Raw genomic sequence first — 21,731 nt, forward strand, 5'->3', positions numbered from 1 at the left:
GTGGACAGGAAATGCCTCTTTCCCTCGTGGTACACAGGAAGTTGCTGTCATCCTTAGGGTACAGTAAAAACAATGCACCCCCAAATATAAGAATTCCTTTCACGGACCAGGGAGCCGCTCGAAATGTTGTTGAGGGAGAGTATTCCCTCAAGGAGGGCAGCGAGACACGTTTAGAGTTTGCTTTCTCCAAGGCAAGCCTGTTGTCCTGCTGGTGTAGCATGGGATCCTTTACTGCGATTCACACTTAGATAGAAGGCCACTGGATACGGCAACGCGGGACAAGTCATTGAAGAAATTAGAAAATCAAACTTGTGGAGCTCCAATAAACAACTGTGGACTTCTCTCCGAGGCTGACATTACTCACAAAATGTGGGTAAAAAATAATACAGCCATGACCACATACATAGAGAATGGCTCGAACTGAATTCTGTCTTGGCACTTAAGTAATAGTATTTTTTTATTTTTGAACTTAGTAGGAAACATTTTGTGGTCCTTGGGAGAATGATATGACATAGATGGGATTCGAACCCATGGCCTGCTGGTAGCAATAGATCTCTGTAGCTAGAAGGCAAACCCACTGTTTACTCTACTCTTAGTGCAGTCATCAAAAGTGCCCAATTGTAGAATTGGTGTTTTCTTAGCTTGAATTCCATGTTCTTATGGACTCATCATACCAATATTTCTCTCTGACTGGTCTAAATGTCTGTGGCTCTCTGTTCTCTGTCTGATCCAATATCCATTGTATTTCACTCATTCTAATCTGTATTCTGGCGGGCTCTTTCTTTTTGTCAACTCTCTCCTGTTTCCTAACACTGTTTTCTATGCATCTCTTATCTCGTTTTCTCTGTCTCCTCGGCCCCCTTTCCTTTTCCTCCCTCTGTCGCTTATCTGTTTTCTCTCTGATTCTTCTATCAGGGTTCTCCCTGCCTATTACTCGCGACCTATATCCGCTCTCTATCTAGATTACTCTATTCTTTGTCTCTCCTTCCTCTGCTGCTGCTTCTTTTTTCGCTGTAAACGTGCCCTTCCCTTTTCCTTTCTTCCGTCTCCTCTTCTTCCTCCTCAAATCATTGGTGCTCCCTTTTTTCCCCTTCATAGTTCACTAGTCTGTTTCCTATGTGTCCTTCCATTTTCTCACTTCCCTGTCTCTTACATTGCCGGCCTCTCTTTCCGGCCACTTCAATCAACTCTCTTTGACTTTTCGTCCGTCGTTCTCATGAACTGATACAAGTTTTTAGGGTCTTTGTGTGACGTGAAGAATTCAGCGATGGCACTTTGTTAAAGCGACGGTTTCAGAGGTGTATATCGCCCAGATTAGGGCACGCGCCTGAGCTCCTTTCTGCTGCTGTCCAGGTGGCTCCTTGAGAAGAGGATGAACTTGGATTAGTGGTATCGGACCACGTGACCGGGCAGAGCTGCGAGCAGGGCAGAGAGGCCGGAGGAGCATCTTCCCGCCGTCAGCTGTAGGCAGAGGCTGCCGTACCCTCTCTGAGGTGCTTTCAAACTGGGGACCCGGCGCTAGGGAGGCGGAGGCAGCGAGTGCAGCGCTGTAGACACAAGGCGTTCGCGCCAAAGAACCAGACAACGAGGGTGAAGCAGGCCGAGGCAGCAGGCCCTGCTCTGGTTACACGCTCAGGGTGCAACTTGCCGAGGCCCTCCGGTCGTAGGTGTGACCCACACACAAAGGCTTCCGAACCACGCCTTGGCACGAAGCGCCAGAAAGCCAACGGAAGGCGCTCCAGGGCTGGCAGGTTCAGGGCAGTGCCACGCTGGATCCTGTGTGGAGAAACAGCACCGAAAGGAGACACGCGTGGGTGGAGGAAGTGCGGGAGGAAGGAGTGGACTAATGTGACCATGCTCTGGTCTGTGTCCGAGAGAGGAAGTCCCCGTCCTCGCTGTCCAGAGACCAGCCCTGAAGGTATGTCACTAACTTGGACAGAACACAAAGGGTTTGACACTTACTCCCATCACATCATATGCACTTACACAGGGTGGGATGCTTACTTCTGTCACAGTATATCCTCTTCCATCTCCAGGCACTCCACTAACCTCAATGGAGCACGCACCTCCTCGTCAGGGATGTTTAATCCCATCAAGGGTGAAGCAGACACTAAATTCTGGCGGTACTTGCCAGCCTCGGGGAGAGCTGAGACAGGGTCCGACTCGGCTCCAAGAGTCAAAGCAAGAGCCGCGCAATCAAAAGATGTAGATCAGAAAGAAATGCGTGGAAAATGTGCATACAACTTGACAATGAAATATATGTTGCTCAAAATTTAGCAGTGTCCGAATTGGGTACATAACATTACATCACTGAGTTGAGGACAAAGGTACATTTATTGAAAGTAATAATGTTTTAAATATGAAGCCTCCAGGAATTACACAATGTGCAGAATTATTACCCAACATGTGTCAGTTTGTCGTGTTGTCTATGTATATAGCTAATGTTATTATTACGTATGAAAGCAAGCATGTGTGACAACGTTTTGCACATCCAGTGTTAGTAATTCTGGCCGATAATGAGGTAAGCACTGGCCTTTGAATCACACAATTTGCTCAAGGGGGGAAGTCGGGATTTGATCCCAGGATTCACTATGCACACTCTGCAGTTCAGAGCCTGAAGAGTTCATGCTTCTCTCTTCCGTTTCACACCAAAGATCAGAGCTTGCGTTCAGTTATAGGTATTCAGTGGAATAGTCTAAGATTTAAAGATTGGTTTTCTCTTTGGAATGTTTCCACAGACACTGAAGATCAAACACAGCAACAGAATATGTCTGTCTGAAACATGCTGCAATTCCCAAGTTTCTCTCTGAAATGCTATAACCTAAGGCGCAAACTCTGTGGGAACTTCGGGGGTGCTCCGTTTTTGTCTATTATTTAATTGCGGTCATTGAGGAGCTTCACCTCCTCTAAATAGACAGGTGATGTGCATCATGGCTTCAGAGTGGCATGTTCTGTCTGCAACTGTTTATTTTCAGTTTCCCCCTCAAATAATAAATGGGAGGGGAATTTTCTACTGCATCCCACTTTTTCTGCAATATCAACTGTTTATGAAAGTGTTTTATGTGCAGTGAGGCACCCATTAGGACAATCACTCTTTCTGTGGCATACACAAATGCAGTGTTTGGTTTATTGCTAAACATAATTAAACCATGCACGCCTATTGCACTTATCTCTGTGCCTCTAAGACCTGTCCCATACTAATATTTTACAGAATTGCATTCATTTTCCAAAATCATAATGCAGGCTAGCTCATTAAAATCAAATATTGTTTCATAACTTAAAAAGTGGGCCATAAACAGAACTCCTATAGAAGTGTCTCTGGATATTACGCACACTTGTTCCAAGAGTAAGCCATTTACTCAGGGAGCCAATAGGATGATGTAATGGCAGCTTGATTAAATTTGCGTCTACTCCATACTTTGGAATACATCACATAAAGATAATTGAAGTAATTTCTTATACTCTTCCTCAGGACTCTCTATACTTGTGGATTAAATACATTATCGCACTACAGGGAATTGAATTGTTAAACTGGGGGGCACCACAGTTGATCAGAGCAATAAATGAGCTACCACAAGGCACAGTAAATCTGACCAACAAAGGTAAAGGGGTTTCTGTGAAGAATCCACGGCTCAATCTTGGTGGCTTGGATAAAGTGGCAAGACCTTTCACCGGGAAAATGCATGTTGTATGTGTATAACAACTACGCAACAACAATACAGTCGAGAAACAATTAACCTAACATATTCCAACCAAGTTCGTCACAAATGACACAAATGAAGAACATTTAATGTAGGAATTAAAAGAAAAACATATTGTAGCAGACTATTGAAATGGGTGTTGTATGTTTTCTCGTGGTAATGTGAAAAACAGGGCATGGTGTCTCCCATTTGGTTGACTGGGAGCTTGGTTTTCTTCCGTGGTTGACCCATCAATGACTGCAGTTGAATGCAAATTCATTGTTGCTCTCCCTGAAAAGTGTTACATTTTGATTGAGAAACTCTTCTGGAGTGATCATATCTTTAGCAGGGTAAGACTATACATAATTGTCGACAAGTGCTTCACCACGCCCGATATGATGATCCAGCGGTTCCATTGTGGACTCAAACCTTCTGATAAAAATCCTCAAATAGATCATTTTGGGAGTTGAGCTGACAGACTGGCCAGCAGTCCAGTTGATGCTTTACAGCAAATCCATACATAGTTTCCCCACAAGTTCTGGTAGCACTAGTACCGTCAAAAAACAATGCAAATCTTTAGAACTTGCTATTCGAATACCTGTCATCTCCCTTCGATTGAAGTGGGTCACCGCAAGTCACCTTCATGGTGCACAAGAAATGTCCAGGGAAGTGACATTTTCCCAGGCTGGTAGCAGATTTCCCAGCCTTGGAACCTTATGCACCTTCCAGCATCAGGAGGGATGTTGCACAGGGGCTTAGCCACATTCAACCTCATGGGTCATGAGGCCTGAAATGCCATACACAGAAGTTGATCTCCGTAACACGGGGAGATAGGTCCTGGGACGTCAGGCCAGCTGGACCATGTATAATATCCTTAAAAAAGACAATTGCTGACCTAACAGATAATTAGATTGAGACAGCCCAGCGTTTGTGCCTGAAAGAATTAGAAGAAATAGATCCCTGATGCCTGATGCCAAAGCATTACTTGAAAAAATTGAAAAGGAGATCTTGTCCTTTAAGGACACTGCCATAAACAACAAAACTATCCAGTACGAGAGGGATTCAAAATCTTTTACCCTCGAAAAAGCATATCCGTTTTTAAAAGACGACTACTATTCCCAAGCTGATTCTAGGGGAGCATTGTATAACTATCAAGGGCGTTCCAGAAACAGGTTCAAAACCTTCTCAGAGACATCATCCTCATCAGACTCCTCTGGCCCTGATACAAGAGGCAATACCAATAAGAAGCAGGTCTCTTTTTTAGGGAAGGGCCAACAGGGAAAACCAAAACAAAAAATACCATGGGAGATGCGAACCCGGAAAAACTCCTACAAATCATAGAGGTTCCATCGACTATAGTTAACTTATCGACTAAAATTCTTACACCAGATGAAGAGTCCGTACTGAATTTGGGACTGAAATTTGTTCCCAATCAGAAAACGGATTTCACAAAAATCAAAATGGAAATGATCACCTTCTGCCGCAAAATTAGACTAAAGGCTTTTTTTCCACAACCAGCCACCTATAACTGACTATGAGACAACAGGGCTTAGGAACAAATCAACGTTTGTTCCCTACCAGAATATTCCAAAGCAAATTCATGCCTTTGAACAAGTGGTGCTATCCTCAATCAACAAACTTGAGAAGAGGAATAAATACATGAAATCTAATTTAAGTAAAGGACAGCACGTAGCATTAAAAAGCCTCAGTGAGGATAAAACCATCATAGTGAAACCGGCCAACAAGGGCGGAGCTACTGTCTTGTGGCCCAGAGAGAAATATCTGAAGGAAGGGGAATCCCATGTTAATAACCAAACCTGGTACAGGAAACTGCCAGTCGATCCAACTAAAGAAATCCAATCTAAAATATCTGATCTGATCCAAATGGGCTTTGATTGTGGCTATGTGGGACAGAAGGAACGGGAATTTCTTCTTAAAAAATTCCCTCGGATCCCACTATTATATTTCCTTCCCAAAATACATAAAAACCCTGCCGAGCCCCCTGGACGACCAATCGTCTCAGGGTGTGACTCGTGCTTGGAACCACTATCAAAGTATGTGGACTACTTTTTGAAGCCTTTTGTAATCAATGTGAAGTCATACCTCCAAGATACCACCGACTTTTTGATCAAAACAGAGGGTGTGGAATTCAACCCCTCAACAGAGATCATGGTCACAATGGACGTGACTTCACTATATACACAAATTCCCCAAAGTGAAGCACTGGAGGTTATTGAATTGTACCTGGATATGAGGGTGAGACCCCATAGGGTCCCGACATCATTTATCCTTGAAATGGCAGAACTGACATTGAAGAAAAACTACTTTCGCTTCAATGATGAGTTCTTCGTACAAGTCAAAGGGACAGCCATGGGCTGTCCTTATGCGCCGTAGATGGCCATATTGTTTATGGCAGAGTATGAGAACAAGTTCGTGGAGAACAATAACCCATACAAGAAGCACATAAAACAGTGGCTTAGATATATTGATGACGTGTGGCTCCTGTGGCAGGGGAGCCACACTGAGCTGTTAGAATTCCACCACTGGTTAAACAATAAACACCAAGACATCAAGTTCTCAATGGAACATAGTGACTCAAAAATGACGTTGTTGGATGTAGAAATGAGCTGTGTGAATGGTTGCCTTAAATCCTCTCTCTTCAGGAAGGAGACAGATAGAAACACCATTCTCCACCATCAGAGTGCACATCCTAGAAACTTGCGGACTAATCTACCGTATGGGCAGCTTCTTCGCATTCGAAGAAATTGCTCAGAAGTAGAAGACTTTGATGTCCATGCCAAAAGGTTTTGCGAAGAAATGATCACTAGGGGATACCCCAAGAAATTGCTGAAACACTCACGCAAAAGGGCACGATATACACCACGTGAGTGCCTACTTGAACGTAAGGTAAAATCGGATCTTGACAAACTAGTCTGTGTCACCACGTTTGGCCCCCATACCCACCAGGTGCGACAAAGTATACTCAGGAATTGGCACCTTTTAGAAGAGCTGGAATGCCCATTTCCACGACCAATTTTTGCTTTTAAAAAAAACCGGAGCATAGGTCAACAAATTGTGCGGGCAGACGTCATGATAGAAAAACCAAAACATGACCTGCTCTCTATATGGGGCATGAAACAGATAAAAGGTCACCACAGATGTGGTAACTGTGTATCATGCGAGACAACAATTGAGGGCAGTGAATTCACCCACAGAAATATCAGGTGGCGAAATGAAGGTTTCAGCAATTGCAAAACCAAGAATGTGGTTTATGCAATCACTTGTAGCTGTGATAAATTGTACATTGGCAAAACGAACCAGCAAATCAACATCCGCATTACACAACATAGATCGCGTATCAAAAATAAAGTTGTGTCTGCACCAATGGTACAACATTTCATCGAACAGGGTCACTCTGAGATGGATTTCAAATGGACAGTCCTGTATACCATAGGGCACATGAAAAGAGTCCAGAATGTGGATGATGTCTTACTTAAAAAAGAGGCTTATTTGATACTGCGCTTTAACAGTTTACAAACTGGGTTAAACTCCATGTCAGAAATTGCTCGTTTGTAGACACTCCGCTAACAGAAACAAGAAAGATAACCTCCCCCTTTTCAAGATATTAGACTTGGACTACTAATCCCAGAATCCCCAGCAGCACATGACATCTAGAAATAACCACGCCCACACTAAACATGGCGCACTGATGGAAAGCCACTGCAAGCGATGTCTGCAGACTAACCAGAGACACCGGGTAGGTTCACATCTCGCTACTCGATCCGCTAGAATAACCGCGGCTTCACTAAACAAGCAGGTTGTAATACACCGCGCTTTCTTGTTGCAGGAATAGGTCGCGTCTCTGCAACACCCAGCGGACCCCGCCCTTGACTGCGAGATCTAACTTCGCTGAAGCGGACCGCTTAACAAACGCGCTCTCCGCCTCAGCCCACAATCCACGCTAGCGAGCACGAAGTGCAGGTATTTTTCTCAATCTTCACATGTCATATCAAGAGACATTACCTGAGAGCGTTAAAGATAGTGATCCCGCACTCTCTCCCCAGGCAGGATTGTGGTACATGAGGGGCGTCCATGACCAATCGGCGTATGTCATCCCTGGAGTGATTAACAACACGAATAACACTTGAATAAGGTAGGAGCTAGGGTGTTACTTTTGGCATTAGGTACCAGGCTTATCATTGGGACAGGAAATACAATCCTTTCCATTGGTTTTTTTCCCCTTTTCTAGAAATTGCGACGGGGACCTCCGCAGTTAATCTTTTGAACCCCATCAATCGGTGACGATTATTACAAGGTATGCGTTCACCAAATCCACTTATTAAATGCAATATTCTGAATTAATTCATGAGGCTATGTAACACCATAAAAGGAACTAACGTAATTCTTCCTATTCATATTTTGCACACCGTCTGCAGGATAAAATCATAAAGCCCTGACGAGAACGCGCAAAGTCAAAAGCGAGTTCGAAACGCGTCGGCATAATGTAGACAAGTACCTAAAAACAGCTAGCAATAAGTGGTTTCTTGCCTGACTGAAATTTGGATTTAGTCCTTCAGTCCTCTGCTATATTGTTTGAACATTTATCGTTTTTCTCCATTTGATTTCTTCCTTAATTGAGTGTTTATTCACTTTGTTTGAAGGAAGAGAGTGTAAATATTGAATGTTTTTGGTGTTGCACAAACATTTGTGCAAATGTACATATGAAACACTAAGATTGATGTTCTGTTGTTTATATTTAATGTATTTTGTATATGTGTCTTTGACTAAATGTATGTTAATTGTGTATGGTATATCTTTTTCGGAAAAAATGAATTTCTAAATCAAAAAAACAAAACAGAAAGTAAGAAGGTATAAAATAAATAATACCAGACAAATTTTGAAACTTTTTTCTCTATTTTGTCTCTCCAAAGAAGGAGATCACTTATCTGTTAGGTCAGCAATTGTCTTTTTTAAGGATAATACACAGAAGTTGAGGCATCCTGATGAAGACCCTGCGTAACTTCCAAATGAAACGTAGACGATTACTCCAGGCCCAGACTGACCAAGACTACAATATAACAAAAGGATATTATCAGTGAAAAGAGTCATTGGTGTTAAAGCACTATCTGGCCTATCCCCACATGTGTATATTAACATTAACCACCTTGTATATATTTTACACCTTTTGAGCACTGATCACCTGTGTCACATGATCACTTGTTTATGTAAATATTTACTCTATGTTGAAAGTCTCCGACTACTGTGATTATCTATGCATGAATTAATTCTGATAAACACAAACAGTACAAAGCATCCAGATTGTTGTTTCAAATCCTTTATTGAATAAGTGTTCTGCTTTCCAGGCGTTTGAGATAAGGTTGCTATCCAATTCGAATTAGGGCATTCAGTGAACCACTAAGTAACCAATCTTCTACCCGACAGAACCGCCTCTTGTTTATTTAGAGGCATGCAGATAGGCATGCATTTTTCAGGACATTATTATTATCTCTGCTTCAGGCAGATTCTGCCCTTCGACATGGTAAAACAGGATTTTTAAAGGGTAAACCTGTCAACATTTGGTTGTGAGATGTAGCCAAACCAAATATTAAAACCCAAACTTGTTACATCCAGTGTTAAAGCACAGTGATGCTCGTCCTTTCCTGTAGATCCATGCACCAAAATCCTAAATTCGTTATCTTGGTCTCGGCTGTGCGTAGCTGCCCTCTTCATTTCAAATCAATCTCTGGCCCTTCCAGTACAACCTCTAAACCTTATGGAAAATGTACCCATACCCCCTTCAGGCTAACACTGCCCAGGCTCCTGTGTGCCATGGCTCTGCAAAGTCTCCTTACCATCGGTTCCAAATGGCGACAAGTATTGGAGATTATATTTAGTCTGAGATATCCCTCATGGCAGACAAAAGACATACCTCCCACCCATTCTAGGTATTGACTTAGCACTACTCTGAGGTGCTTGCTGGATGGCAGGGTCATCAATAGGTGTAAAGTGAGGGCAACCCCAACCAAAACCCTGCGTGCACTTCAGCAGAGCTCCGGCAGCACTCTTTTCAAATAATCGTGTAACTAGTGAAAGGGCATTTGGTAACATAAATGTGACTTAACTACTGATCTTGTCATCCATGGTCACCTGTACACCGTGACTTTGGTTTTGCTTTAATGTTCCAATCTGAAGTTACAACTATTATGTCTCACTACGTTTTACAGAACCTGAGACGTGATGCAGCGGAGGATGCCGGTAAACCATGCAATCTAAAATCATTTATGCTTTAAGAGAACATATATGGCCTTCGCTCATCAGTCTCAGATTTGTACTCTTAAGCTGTGCAGGGACCTGCCGTCGCACAGCTTTACTAGAGGAACAGTTATGACCATTTGGAATAAAATCCCCAGTCCTTTTAATGTGCTCATTTGGCTATGCTCATATCCCAGGCAAAAAGAAGTCAAGGGCAAACAATGGATTACCATGGCCATGCTTATTGTAAATCCGGTTCCAATATTTTAAATAATGTCAATATTTTCTACTCGCATATTCTTCAACTATCCAGTGTTTTCTATTTGCTGCTAATACATATTATGCCTCGTACTTGTTAGCACAGCCCCTCACTCAGTGAATGGTTATTGATGCAATATGCCTGATTCATATTGCTCTTTCACTTACTCATTCCCATAGCATCTTCTTTTGTTTGCCTCTTCCCTTCTGCCTCCTCTTTGCTGCTGCAATCCTATCTCCTCCCTGTCTCCCCTTCCTACTGACCTCCGCTATCTTTGTTTGTAAAACTTTTTTTATTGATAAACAGACATCAGCATTACAATCACATTTTGAAGGAAGTTGTACATCAGGCTTCAAGGGAACTGTGGGTAATACAGATTGTACAAACTATACTTTGGAAGGTCTAGGGTGAAGGGGGTCATCATTACAGTGGACAAGGGGAGGTTGACATATATCTCCTCGTTAAGAATTCCATAGTTCCTCGTTAGGAAATACAAGATCCCCAAACTCGGGTCCATTTCTTGGGACATCCACGGGCCACATACACTGTCTTTTCCCGAAACATTGCCCAATCCAAATCTCTTTCCCAATCCCCCACCGTAGGAGGAAGCGGCGCTCCCCATCGCTGGGCAATGTTTCTCTTAGCGATCATTAGTCCCAAAGCGACCCTTTGTGTCAAACAAACGTTCAAATTTGTTGGTTCCCAGATATTCAATAAACACCTGCGGGCCTCTACACGAAGGTGTGTGGAAAGAACCGTGTTAATGATATCGTGAATGTTACGCCAGTATGATTGTATCAGTGAGCATTCCCAAACTATATGAATAAAGGTACCCAATTGGCCACATCCTCGTCTACAATCGCCCCCGTCAGCCCTCCCCAATCCGCACCAATTGAGGCCCCGTCACGTATACCCTGTGTAGGAGTTTTAGTTGGATAAGTCGGAGACAAGCTGGTATTGCCACTACCTTGGGCGAGGAGATAGCCTCCTGCCATTCCTCATTATCCATCTCAATGCCGTCCCTAGACCATTTCTCACGAAGGGCCCGGAGGGGATCTGGTAGATTGTTAACCAGTTTTTTGTATATCAGTGAAATGGTGCTGTCTGGAATATGGCCGTACAATACTCTATCCTCTAACGGTGAGGATTCAGGTGGCGTGGCCCCTGGTTGTAGGTGCGTGCGGAGGGCGTGTCTGACTTGTGTATTCAACAGTGTCAAAGGCCATGACTGCATCTAAGGAGACTATGATTGCTGGCTACAGGAGAGAGGTCGCTCTGCCCAATACCACATGCACCCTGCGCAAGTTAAGTGCAGTATTGCGATGCGGAATAAAACCAGACTGATCCGGATGAACTAGGGTCTCAACCACTGTTAGAAGCCGGTTGGCCAAGAGTTTGGCCGAAATCTTGTGTTGGCGTTTAATAGGGAAATCGGTCTATATGAGTTGCAACCGGTTTTGGGTTTCCCCTCCTTATGGATAGTCACAATAGTGGCCGTCCTTTGGTCTAGAGGTAAGAGCTCCAATTCTCTAGAATCCTCATACATAGCCTTTAGGTGCGGGGCCAATCTGTCTGGTTTGAGTTTGTAAAGTTCGATCGGCAACCCATTAGGGCCAGAGGCCTTGCCCGATGTAAGGGACCTGATTGCTGCTGCTATTTCATCATTAGACAAGTTACTCTCCATGAACTCCTGGTCGTCCACTGATGATCTGGGCAGTACTATGTCTGCCAACATTTGACGGGAATCTTCTTTAGAATAAGGAGCAACCGAAGAGTAGACTGTGTCAAAATGGGCGGCAATCAAATCAACTATGTCTTGCGGGTCCGTAATGGATCTACCGCCTTGCACGTGGAGTTCCGGCCCTAGTCTGCTTGCCCAATCCTTTTTATCCAGCCATGCTAATAGTTTCCCTGCTTTTTCACCCACCTCATGCAGCCGTCCCTGCACCTCTCTCCCCAGGGCCTTAGCCTGGTCAGTCGCCAGTGCTCGATAGACCTGCTGCTTGAGTTTAAGAAGGTGGAGTTTCTCGGATGTGACATTTAATTCTAGGTCTAGTTCTACCTGCCTGACTTCCACCTCCATGGCCTCCAACTCCCTCCGGCGCTCTTTCTTTTTCCCAGACATCAAAGAGAGGGCCTGGCTCTGAATTACCGTCTTTACGGCCTCCCGTAGCGTCTGCGGAGATTCCACAGTGTTCTCATTCTCAATGAAGTAGTTGTCCATAGCTACAAGGAGTTCCCTACGGATGTGAGGATCCAGAAGATACCACGGGTTAATGGGGGCTACCCGACCCACCTGTTTGTAATCAAAAGCCACGTGTAGCCAGACCGGTGAATGATCAGAAATGCCCCAGGCAAGATGTTTGATTTCCCGAACCTGGGCAATTTGAGATGCGGGAATAAAAAAATAGTCGATCCATGAAATACTCTTGTGTGCCCCGGAATGGAAGGTGTACTGTAGAGTGTCCGAGTGAAAGGCCCGCCAACCATCTGCCAGTCCCATAGCCTTGAGGAAATCGGGTAGCCAACTAGGTGAGTGAGCAATTTTACGCGGAGGGTGACGATCTAATGTGCCTGAAACCACTGAGTTCAAGTCTTCCCCCAACAGCAACAGACCCTCCGGTATGTTCAGTAGTAATGTTCCCAGGTCCCTGAATGTGATGGCTTGGACGCCCGGAGGCACGTAAACTGATAGAAGTGTAATTGGATGTCCCTCCCAGATGCCTGAGACCGCAGCATAACGCCCCTGTCATCTGTCCAGGTTTCCTGCACTACAAGGGGGAAGGACTTCTTCATCAGTATGCCTACCCCTCGGGAGCCTTTGGTGAATCCTGCGTGGGTCAACAGCACGTAACCCTCCCTGTGGAGTGCCTTACAAGTATTACCAATCAGATGAGTTTCCTGAAGATGGATAACATCGGGGGCCTGGCACTTTATGTATTGAAGGACCACACTACGTTTTATCTTGTCCCCCAACCCATTGACATTCCAATTTAACAATTTAATCCCTCCGTCCCAACATGTTACCATAATAAGTTATGAAATTCTCCATACCAGGTGCGGAACTTGCAGTATCTGTGTCTACTTCCCTTCTAACATTGCAATAGAAGTTGCCGATGTAGTAACTGCCACATGAAATACAACAAAACTCCCCCTCCCAACATCCCCCCACCCGCTGATGTCGGCTGCCAAGGCTGGTCGACTATCCACACTGCCACCGCCGTCATGATCGACTGGACTCCTCACTCCGCGTCGTTTGAGCCATTCCGCTGCAGCATCTGGATGTTCGAAAAACCACGCTCTCCCCTCCGCCTCAATCCGAAGGCATGCCGGGAACAACATGGAATATTTCAAGACCCACTCTCTGAGGTCTTGATTGACCGATAGGAATGACCTTCTCGGCCATTGTACCCTCTGTATGAAATCTGGAAAAAAGGAAATGTCCGCATTTTCAAACTGGAGGGGTGCACCCGCCCTAGAATTTTGAAGGATAACATCTCCGTCACAATAGTTCAGAACCCTAGCCAGCATGGGCCACGGGGGAGCGCCTGGCTTGGGACGGCCACCCGGGACCCTGTTCAATAACAGAAAACTTACTGAGGCCTTTGGGCTGTAAATGCTTCAAAATAAGGTCTTCAACAAAGAGATCAGGGGATTGTCCCTCCGATTTTTCCGGAAAAGGATGCAGAGATTGTTGCGTCGCAAGCGTCCCTCGTAATCGTCCAGCTGGAGGTCAGTGAGCTTGCGGAAGTCCTGAGGTCTCGGACCTCCCCCTGAAGCTAGGCAACATCGCCTACCAGACTAGCAGTGGTAAGTTCTACTTGCTTGACCTTCTCATTCAATTTCGCCATGCCAGCCCTGATGAGATTAAGGTCGATCGCCACTGTGTCGAGGGAGGTCTTAACACCAGTTATAGCGTCCATTACATTCTTCAATGAGATTTCCTGTTCCTCATCGTTCAAGCCCCCTGAGTTTGCGTCTGGACAACCGGGGCTGTTGAGCATCTTTAGGGACAGTGTACCGGTCCAGTTTATTGGATTGCGTATTCATCAGCCCATGGGTCCCTGCAACCTTACTGCGCTCCATTACGTTACTGGTGTGTACACTACTAGCCTGTTAGAGGACACCCAAGCCGGGCGATCCCCACGTCAACGATGGTGGGCTGAGAGCTTGCGGGATGGCGAGACTGCCGACGTGCCCCCGCGAGTGTTCAGTGGGCCCCCTCCAGGTCTGTATACAGCTGGTGAAAGTGCAGTCTCCGCACTAATTGCAAAAGCGGTGGGGGCACCATGGGCTGCCCGACCGCCTCAAGTCTCTTATATCAGCAATAGATCAGTGTTGGGGTGAGGGCCTACACTCTACGCAGCCATGTTGCCTCGATGCCTGGCCACACCCCCTCTGCTATCTTTTAATTTCCTTTACACCCTTCTTCCATTTTCTTTTCTCCCTCATCTCATTCTCGCTACTTCTTTCTCTTGCTAGTTTCTAGCTTTTTTTTAGACTTCTGTCTCAGCTGAAACCGTCTATTTTTCGTCACGTACTATCATTACCTGCTCCTTTCCCATTAATTTGTTCTTACTCCTCAGACCCTTCTTTCGCTCCAGTTATTAAATCAGCATGATAGCTCGGTGGTTTGAATGTCCTAAGGCCATTAATTTGAGTATTACTGAGATATATAAAATGAATGAATATTAAGTGCCTAATAAGATAAGTTTGCATTCTGTGTTTTCAACATGTTTTTCCCCTGAAAGCCTCACATTTCCTCCCTTAAGAGGCATATGTGGCACCTTTGTGTAAATGTATGAATTAATAAAACAAGTACACACCACTAACCTACCTGCCAACTTTCTGTAGGCACTCTCATCCCACTAAACGTCATCATATCTCTCCTCCCTCCACACCAGCCTGCTCTAGGGCTACTCCAGCTGCTCTGTGCACACTGCAAGCCATCATCATTTCCGTCTGCTCATATATTTGACTTTCATCCAATTGGTGTCCTATTTCCGCCTGCTAGGGAACCCAGGGGCCCTACGTCATGAGCCCGCAAGTGTTGGATCCGCGACCCACCTATTCACAGGCACGAGAGAACCTTATCCGAGCTCTTCCACCTCACCTCATCTGCTCACTAACCTGCAAAGGGCGTGACTGTCGTTACGAAGGGCCAGCTGGGTGGAGATCTGATCAGCAGGCCATCCAGGGAATATACTCCTCCTGGTAAGTGTGTATGAGAGAAAGGGGCAAAGGCCAGTAAAATACAGCACCCATTTACTAGTCTCTACTTGGGCATTGAGTTTGCAAGTGGGTTCAAAGCTGCAAGCATAAAGCAGAATGATGTTGGGGTGCCAGTAATAGCGAGGTAGCTCCATTCTGCAATACATTAATGATGTAAGGGCATGACTAAACATTAAGTTGTTAATTATATATTCTTTACGTTATTTAAACATTTTATACGTTATACACTGCAAGGAGCTCTTAGTTCTCCTACCAAACTGACATTATGGACTGTATAATGGTTTTCTGGTCTGAGCAAGTATCCAGCCTTCTTGTATGTCTCTAGAATTTGGGTGTCTTAGGTCATTAGTACAGATATTCGGTTTCTAGGTTTTTGTCCTCCTATTGGGTGCTCTTAGAATTAAAGGTTATATTATGGTTTCACATTCACACAGATTAGTCCTGACATTTCCGTAGCATTTTTCTTTATCCAGAAGTAAAGGTTTACAAAATAGTTTACAAAATAGTTGTCTCACTAATCTCCAGATGGGAATGTTACGTTATGGTCCATCCCTAAAGGAGCCTGGAGAGGACAACGTCCAGAAGAGGAAAGCAAGCCATGAGACACCAGGGAAGCTTCTGAAAGGGAACACAAAGATCTATTCCTTGTGAAGAACAGGCTGTTGTACAAAATACAGAGCTGTTGAGACATGATGGATCACTGTTGTGAGATGAGGCCCTGAAACTCTATTCTGGGTGTCCTTTGGCAAGAAGAATTGTGATCAGTGGTAGATATTGGAAAGGTCTCTTGGCAAGAAGCAGGGAACAGACAGCAGTAGGCTGTCCAGCTGTGGCCATTGTGGTCATTGACATTTGCGGTCACAACAGGGTATCATTCTAACCACACACTGTGTAGGTTTGCATGTATTTTGATTCATTGTATGCATATTTCCCTCATGTGGATAACCTGGGCATTGTATATATCAATAAAGATCAAGAACTGGAGGGAGCTTGTTACGCACCAGAGAAAATGTGGAGGGTTTGTGTGTTGGTGGCCTGATGTTGAAGTGCGGGCACACGGCAGAAGATGGGTTGGCTTTTAAATGACCTGTGAAAGTTCTAGTCATGACCATGCTGCTTTGCTTAACCAGGGATGAAGGGCTTTACAGGGGGCTGTGAAAATTACAGACAGCCCCATATTGTTGATAGGCCTTAGTACACCTAAACAAATGACACCCGATCCCAATAAGGGGCCTGGGGACAGAGAGGAAAGAAGTGGGCTGTCTACGTTTGCATCCTGCCTCACATAATATGTTTCACTAAAAGATGCATGAGACTTACACAAGTCACCATTCAGTGATTCCCTGATTCTGGGAGACCCTATGGACCGTGGCAATATCTTTAATTAGTCAAAGTTGGACTGTAATCCAAACCACTTGAAAATCAAATCAAAAAAATCTAAAAGTATGGCCTCACACCTGGGTGTCATGCTTCATCTTCGACCATCCTACCACACCACAGCATTTTCTAGTGGCAGGTCAGCATCACCAAAGAGATAATTGGGAGCCTATATCGATGAGTGTTGGGATCCACATAAAAAACAAAGATTAAAAGTCCTGGGAACCCTCACCAAGGAGATACTTTCATTTGATTTCGAGGGTGAAGGGACGATTAAAAAATTGAGTGATGCCTAGGAGTCCCAATCACACGTGTATCTATGAGGCCAACAAGTCTCAGCCAATTGGCCCCACAGGGTCCGTAGCTTTTTTTAGGACCAAGGATTCCTATTCTTTAGATTCTTTGGTCATGCATCTTACAGTTCAAGCAGGCACACATACACACCATACCATTTGGTAGAAGTCCTTTTCTCTTGCTAATCCGATCTGCGCTTAGTCAGCATGTAGTTGAAGAGGTCCTGCTAAGACAAGTAAACATAAATAAACTGAAATTTAAAAAACAGGCACAAAATCAAATGACAGAAAATATGAAACACAGAACATGTAACCTGGAGAAATTGCACCTTGTGAAACGCTGAATTCAGCAGATCATAAAAAGATCATGCCGCACACGTTGATGAGTTCTGGTGCACTCCACTTTAAAATGTGAACCACACTATGAGGAAAACTGGTGAGTGTTCCAATGTGTGCTCCAACACGGTGTTTAAAATACACGAGTAGTGGTCGCATACATTTATATATATGAATAGTGGTCGCATACATGCATGCAAATCCTGTGGCACACAGGCCCATGTACATACCCTGTACTAAAATAGGGAACACCTCATGAAGGAGGTAAATGAGGGTGGCCTAGTAGTCACACACTGAAAGTGAGATAAGTTAGCGAAAATGTAAACCTATCAACTAGTCACACAAACATGGTGGAAATGCACATGGTGATGAATCTCATATTTCTACTCACTTCATCAAAGGCTACACCCAACAGATTCACCTATTGAGGCATTTAGTCTCCTCCCAGCGATGCCGGCAATGGAGGCATGCCGAACAATAAGGAAGAAGCAGGGCGTATGTCGTGGTCACCTGGGCGGATGTACCACGTGATCGCGTAGAGAGCGAAGACATTAGCCTGCACGTAGTCACATGGCACACATGGCTGCTGGGAATAGAAGTCCCATGATATCCATTAGGATCGAATGAAGACCCACAGAACGCATTGCTGTTGTCAAACGGACATATCGCTATTGAGTCGTTTTTCTAGCAAATGTACCAAGCTCAATACATAGAAAAAACCTATTTGCATGAAAAATTATTTATATTTTTATGAAACTCAGAATAGATGTATGCATTCATAGATATTGACTGATGGCCCAAACAAAATATATTTAAGGTTCACAAAGTATATTTAAGGTCCACACATAAAATGAAGCATGAATTGTATCAATTTTTATGAAAGGCCATATGACACTAATAAAAGCTCAGTAAATCTGCATAGTTATTAATGTGTCCTTATTGCATAACATAATTAGTGCCACTGAACATATATGAACTCTGGACTAGCCTGATATCCAAGTCCTTGATGTGTCCGTACAGGAACTATCCTAATACATAGAGAGGATCATAGGGGGCTAAATCTGCAATAATTAGTATTGAATTATCATTGTTATTTCGTGACTTGTAATCACGGAATCTCATCATTTAGTCTCTTTATGTGTGTTCCCAGGCAGTACACCCAACGTTGTTCCCTATTGAGAAGTCATGGTATTACATTTCCCTTCTGTGATGTATGAACTCTCTCCAGCACAACCCAGCTAATGTCATCCTCACTATGTTTACTTTCCAAGTAATGTGTTGTCATCTTCAGTGTTCTTCCTGCATCTTATGTTACTTTTATGCTTATTAATCCTGATGCAAACTTTACGTGATGTCATACTCAATCAATCAATCAGGGGAATTGTAAGCACGCTACTAACCTGTGAGGGTCTCAGGCGCTGTGGGGGGGGGCAGGGGGGTTCAGCAGCACTGTTTAGCCGAAGAACCAGGTCTTGAGGGTCTTCCTGAAGGTGTTCAGGGAGGGGGCGCTTCTGATGTCTGCAGGTAGCTCGTTCCAGGTCTTGGCTGCAATGTGAGAGAAGGATCTTCCGCCTGCTCTGGCTCTGTGGATGTGCGGGGTTTTGACTAGTGCAAGGTTGGCAGATCGGAGGTTTCTTTTGGATACGTGGAAGTTGACTCTGTTGTTGAGGTATTTGGGTCCGTTTTTGTGTAGGCATTTGCAGGCTTGAGTGAGGATTTTGAAGGTGACTCTTTTCTCTACGGGGAGCCAGTGGAGTCTACGTAGATGTTGACTGATGTGTTCGTGCCGGGGGATGCCGAGGACGAGTCTGGCGACGGTGTTCTGTGGTGTCTGGAGTTTGCGGAGTAGAGACTTGTTGATTCCGGCGTAGAGTGCGTTTCCGTAGTCCAGTCTGCTGGTGACGAGTGCGTGGGTGACCATCTTCCGTGACTCGGGGGGATCCATTTGAAGGTCTTGCGGAGGGTGTTGAAGCAACTGTAGGTGACGGCGTTGACCTGTCGGTTGATGGTGAGTGATGAGTCGAGTATGATGCTGAGATTTATGGCGTGGTCTGAGGTGGTGGGTGGGCTTCTGAGGGCGGTCTGCCACCAAGTGCTGTCCCAAGCTGAGGGGGTGGTTCCGAGGATGAGGACTTCTGTCTTCTCGGCGTTGAGTTTCAGGCAGCTGTTGGTCATCCAGACTGAGACATCTTGCATTCCTTTCTGTAAGTTTAGTTTGGTGGTGGTGGGGTCTTTGGTGAGGGAGAAGATGAGCTGGATGTCGTCGGCGTAGGATATGTTGTTGAGGCCGTGTTGTCGGATGATGGCTGCGAGGAGGGCCATGTAGATGTTGAAGAGGGTCGGGCTTAGTGATGACCACTGTGGGAATCCGCAGGTGATTTTCATGGGGTCGGCGAGGAAGGGTGGTAGTCTAATCTATTGGCTTCCTTTGGTGAGGAATGATCGGATCCAGTCCAGTGCTGTTCCTTTTATGCTGGCGTTGTGTAGTCTGGCGACTAGTGTGCGGTGGGAGACAGTGTCGAAAGCCACTGATAGGTCGAGTAGGATGAGGACTGCAGAGTGGCCTTGTGTTGGGATTACTCTCTCTGCCTTTACATTCTATACAGAATGTTCCCTGCATGGAACACATGTTAGATTCTATTCTCGGCAGTTGCTGCCAGGGAGCTGCTGTGGCTGGATGCTAAATAAAGCCCTGCTCCTACCTGTCGTGTGGACCCCACTTCTTTTCAGTGGCGACAATCGATTCCAGCTTCCAGCCTCCCCAACCGCGAAGAAGATCCCTCCTGTAGCGATCCGGTCTTCCTGGCAATTTGGTGTTTTTGGAAATTCGACGTTTTATCAGGAAAAGTGCGCTGTGACTCCTGTTTACTTTCTGCAGTTTCCTGTTGTGTCCTCGATGCCTGCTGACTCCTCGATACTTCCTCAGTGTGTTTAAGGTACATTTTGTTTATTTCCCTTGCGCGATCGAGCTGTTGCTCTGCTCTCGCGCTGCAACGTGAATCCTGCCTGACCTGCCTAACGACGTCAGCGCGACATTCCACATTACGTGCGGCCATATTGAATTGCTTTGGTAACCTAGCAACGTAGGCAACGCTCGCACGACACGCACAACTGTTCAGCGCTTCACCGCTTTCATCGCTGATGCGCATAGCATGTCTTTCCAAGCGTTTTGCTTTTAGTTTCAACGCTGAAGCGCTCAGCAATGTCCAGCCCTTCATTATATTCATCGCTGATAGACACAACATGTCGTGCCTAATAAAAGCATTTTGCTTTTCATTTTGATGTACACAGCAATGTTTTCTTTGTTTGTTGTGTACAATTTTGAGTAAAATCTGGACAAAAATTTAAAAAGCCTCATTGGAGATATATTTTTGTGTGTTTATTGTTAGGGCAGCAACTCACCCACGCAATGGATCGTATTTTGGCCCCTCCTCCTTTCTTGCAAACTGCTGTCACTCCGCCTGTACCATGGGAGCAGTGGAAGGACACTTTTGAAGCGTATTTAGAAGATATTGATGGCGATTCCTTTACTGGCAAAAAGAAAAAAGCTCTGCTCATTTATAATTTTGGCACGGAAGGCAGAAACATATTAAAAACTTTGACTCTTGAAGTGGTCAGTATTACAGTTAGTGGTGGTGATGCTGGAGAATCACTTCTAATTGATGAATATGCCTCATTGATCAAAACTCTTGATAAAAGATTCTCTCCCAAGAGGAATGTGGTGCTCGAACGCCATAAGTTTCTTCAACGTGCCCCAACCCCTGGTGAATCAATTGATGACTTTGTAGCGGCCCTTCGCATACTGGCCATTAACTGTAACTATAGGGAATTCAGGGATGAAATCATACGTGATCAACTTATTGAAAGGACTTCCAACAAGAAAATTCAAGAGAAACTACTTGCTTCTGGCGACCCTGACTTGGAGACTGCTCTCACTTTAGCCAAAAGTATTGAGCATTCTCAGTTTTGTGTTAGAGAAATGAGTTCTCCCTTCCCATCCACATCCTCTTCTTCAGTGGAAGTTAAACTGTTGAATTCTAAACCTCCTTTTAAACCTAAAGCCATTACTTTGCCTAACATTACCCGTTCTGTTCCATCTAATGTTTCTTCCAGAACCAAGTCTGTGCAGAATGAATTAATATGTTTTCGTTGTGGTAGTAGGTCACATCTGGGTTCTGCAAAATTTTGCTTTGCTCTCAATCAAACCTGCTATAAGTGTGGGAACAAAGGTAATTATTCCCGCATGTGCAAAGCTGCTTCTACGAATAAGCCTGTTCTTTCTGTAAAAAAATATTTCAGGAG

General features: G+C 44.7%; 1 protein-coding gene across 1 annotated transcript in view; it reads left to right on the top strand.

Annotated features, from left to right (window-relative positions):
• The first annotated feature begins 1,785 nt into the window (after window positions 1-1,785).
• Window positions 1,786-21,731, top strand: part of LOC144771991 (protein tyrosine phosphatase domain-containing protein 1-like) — a 168,405-nt gene continuing 148,459 nt past the window's right edge. Inside the window, exons 1-2 of the mRNA XM_078656217.1 lie at window positions 1,786-1,918; window positions 15,206-15,405. Coding sequence (XP_078512343.1) covers window positions 15,227-15,405 — 179 coding nt within the window. The 5' untranslated portion in view covers window positions 1,786-1,918; window positions 15,206-15,226. The remainder of the gene's footprint in view (window positions 1,919-15,205; window positions 15,406-21,731) is intronic.

Source organism: Lissotriton helveticus, chromosome 1_1, assembly GCF_964261635.1.
Source record: "Lissotriton helveticus chromosome 1_1, aLisHel1.1, whole genome shotgun sequence".
Classification (NCBI taxonomy): domain Eukaryota; kingdom Metazoa; phylum Chordata; class Amphibia; order Caudata; family Salamandridae; genus Lissotriton; species Lissotriton helveticus.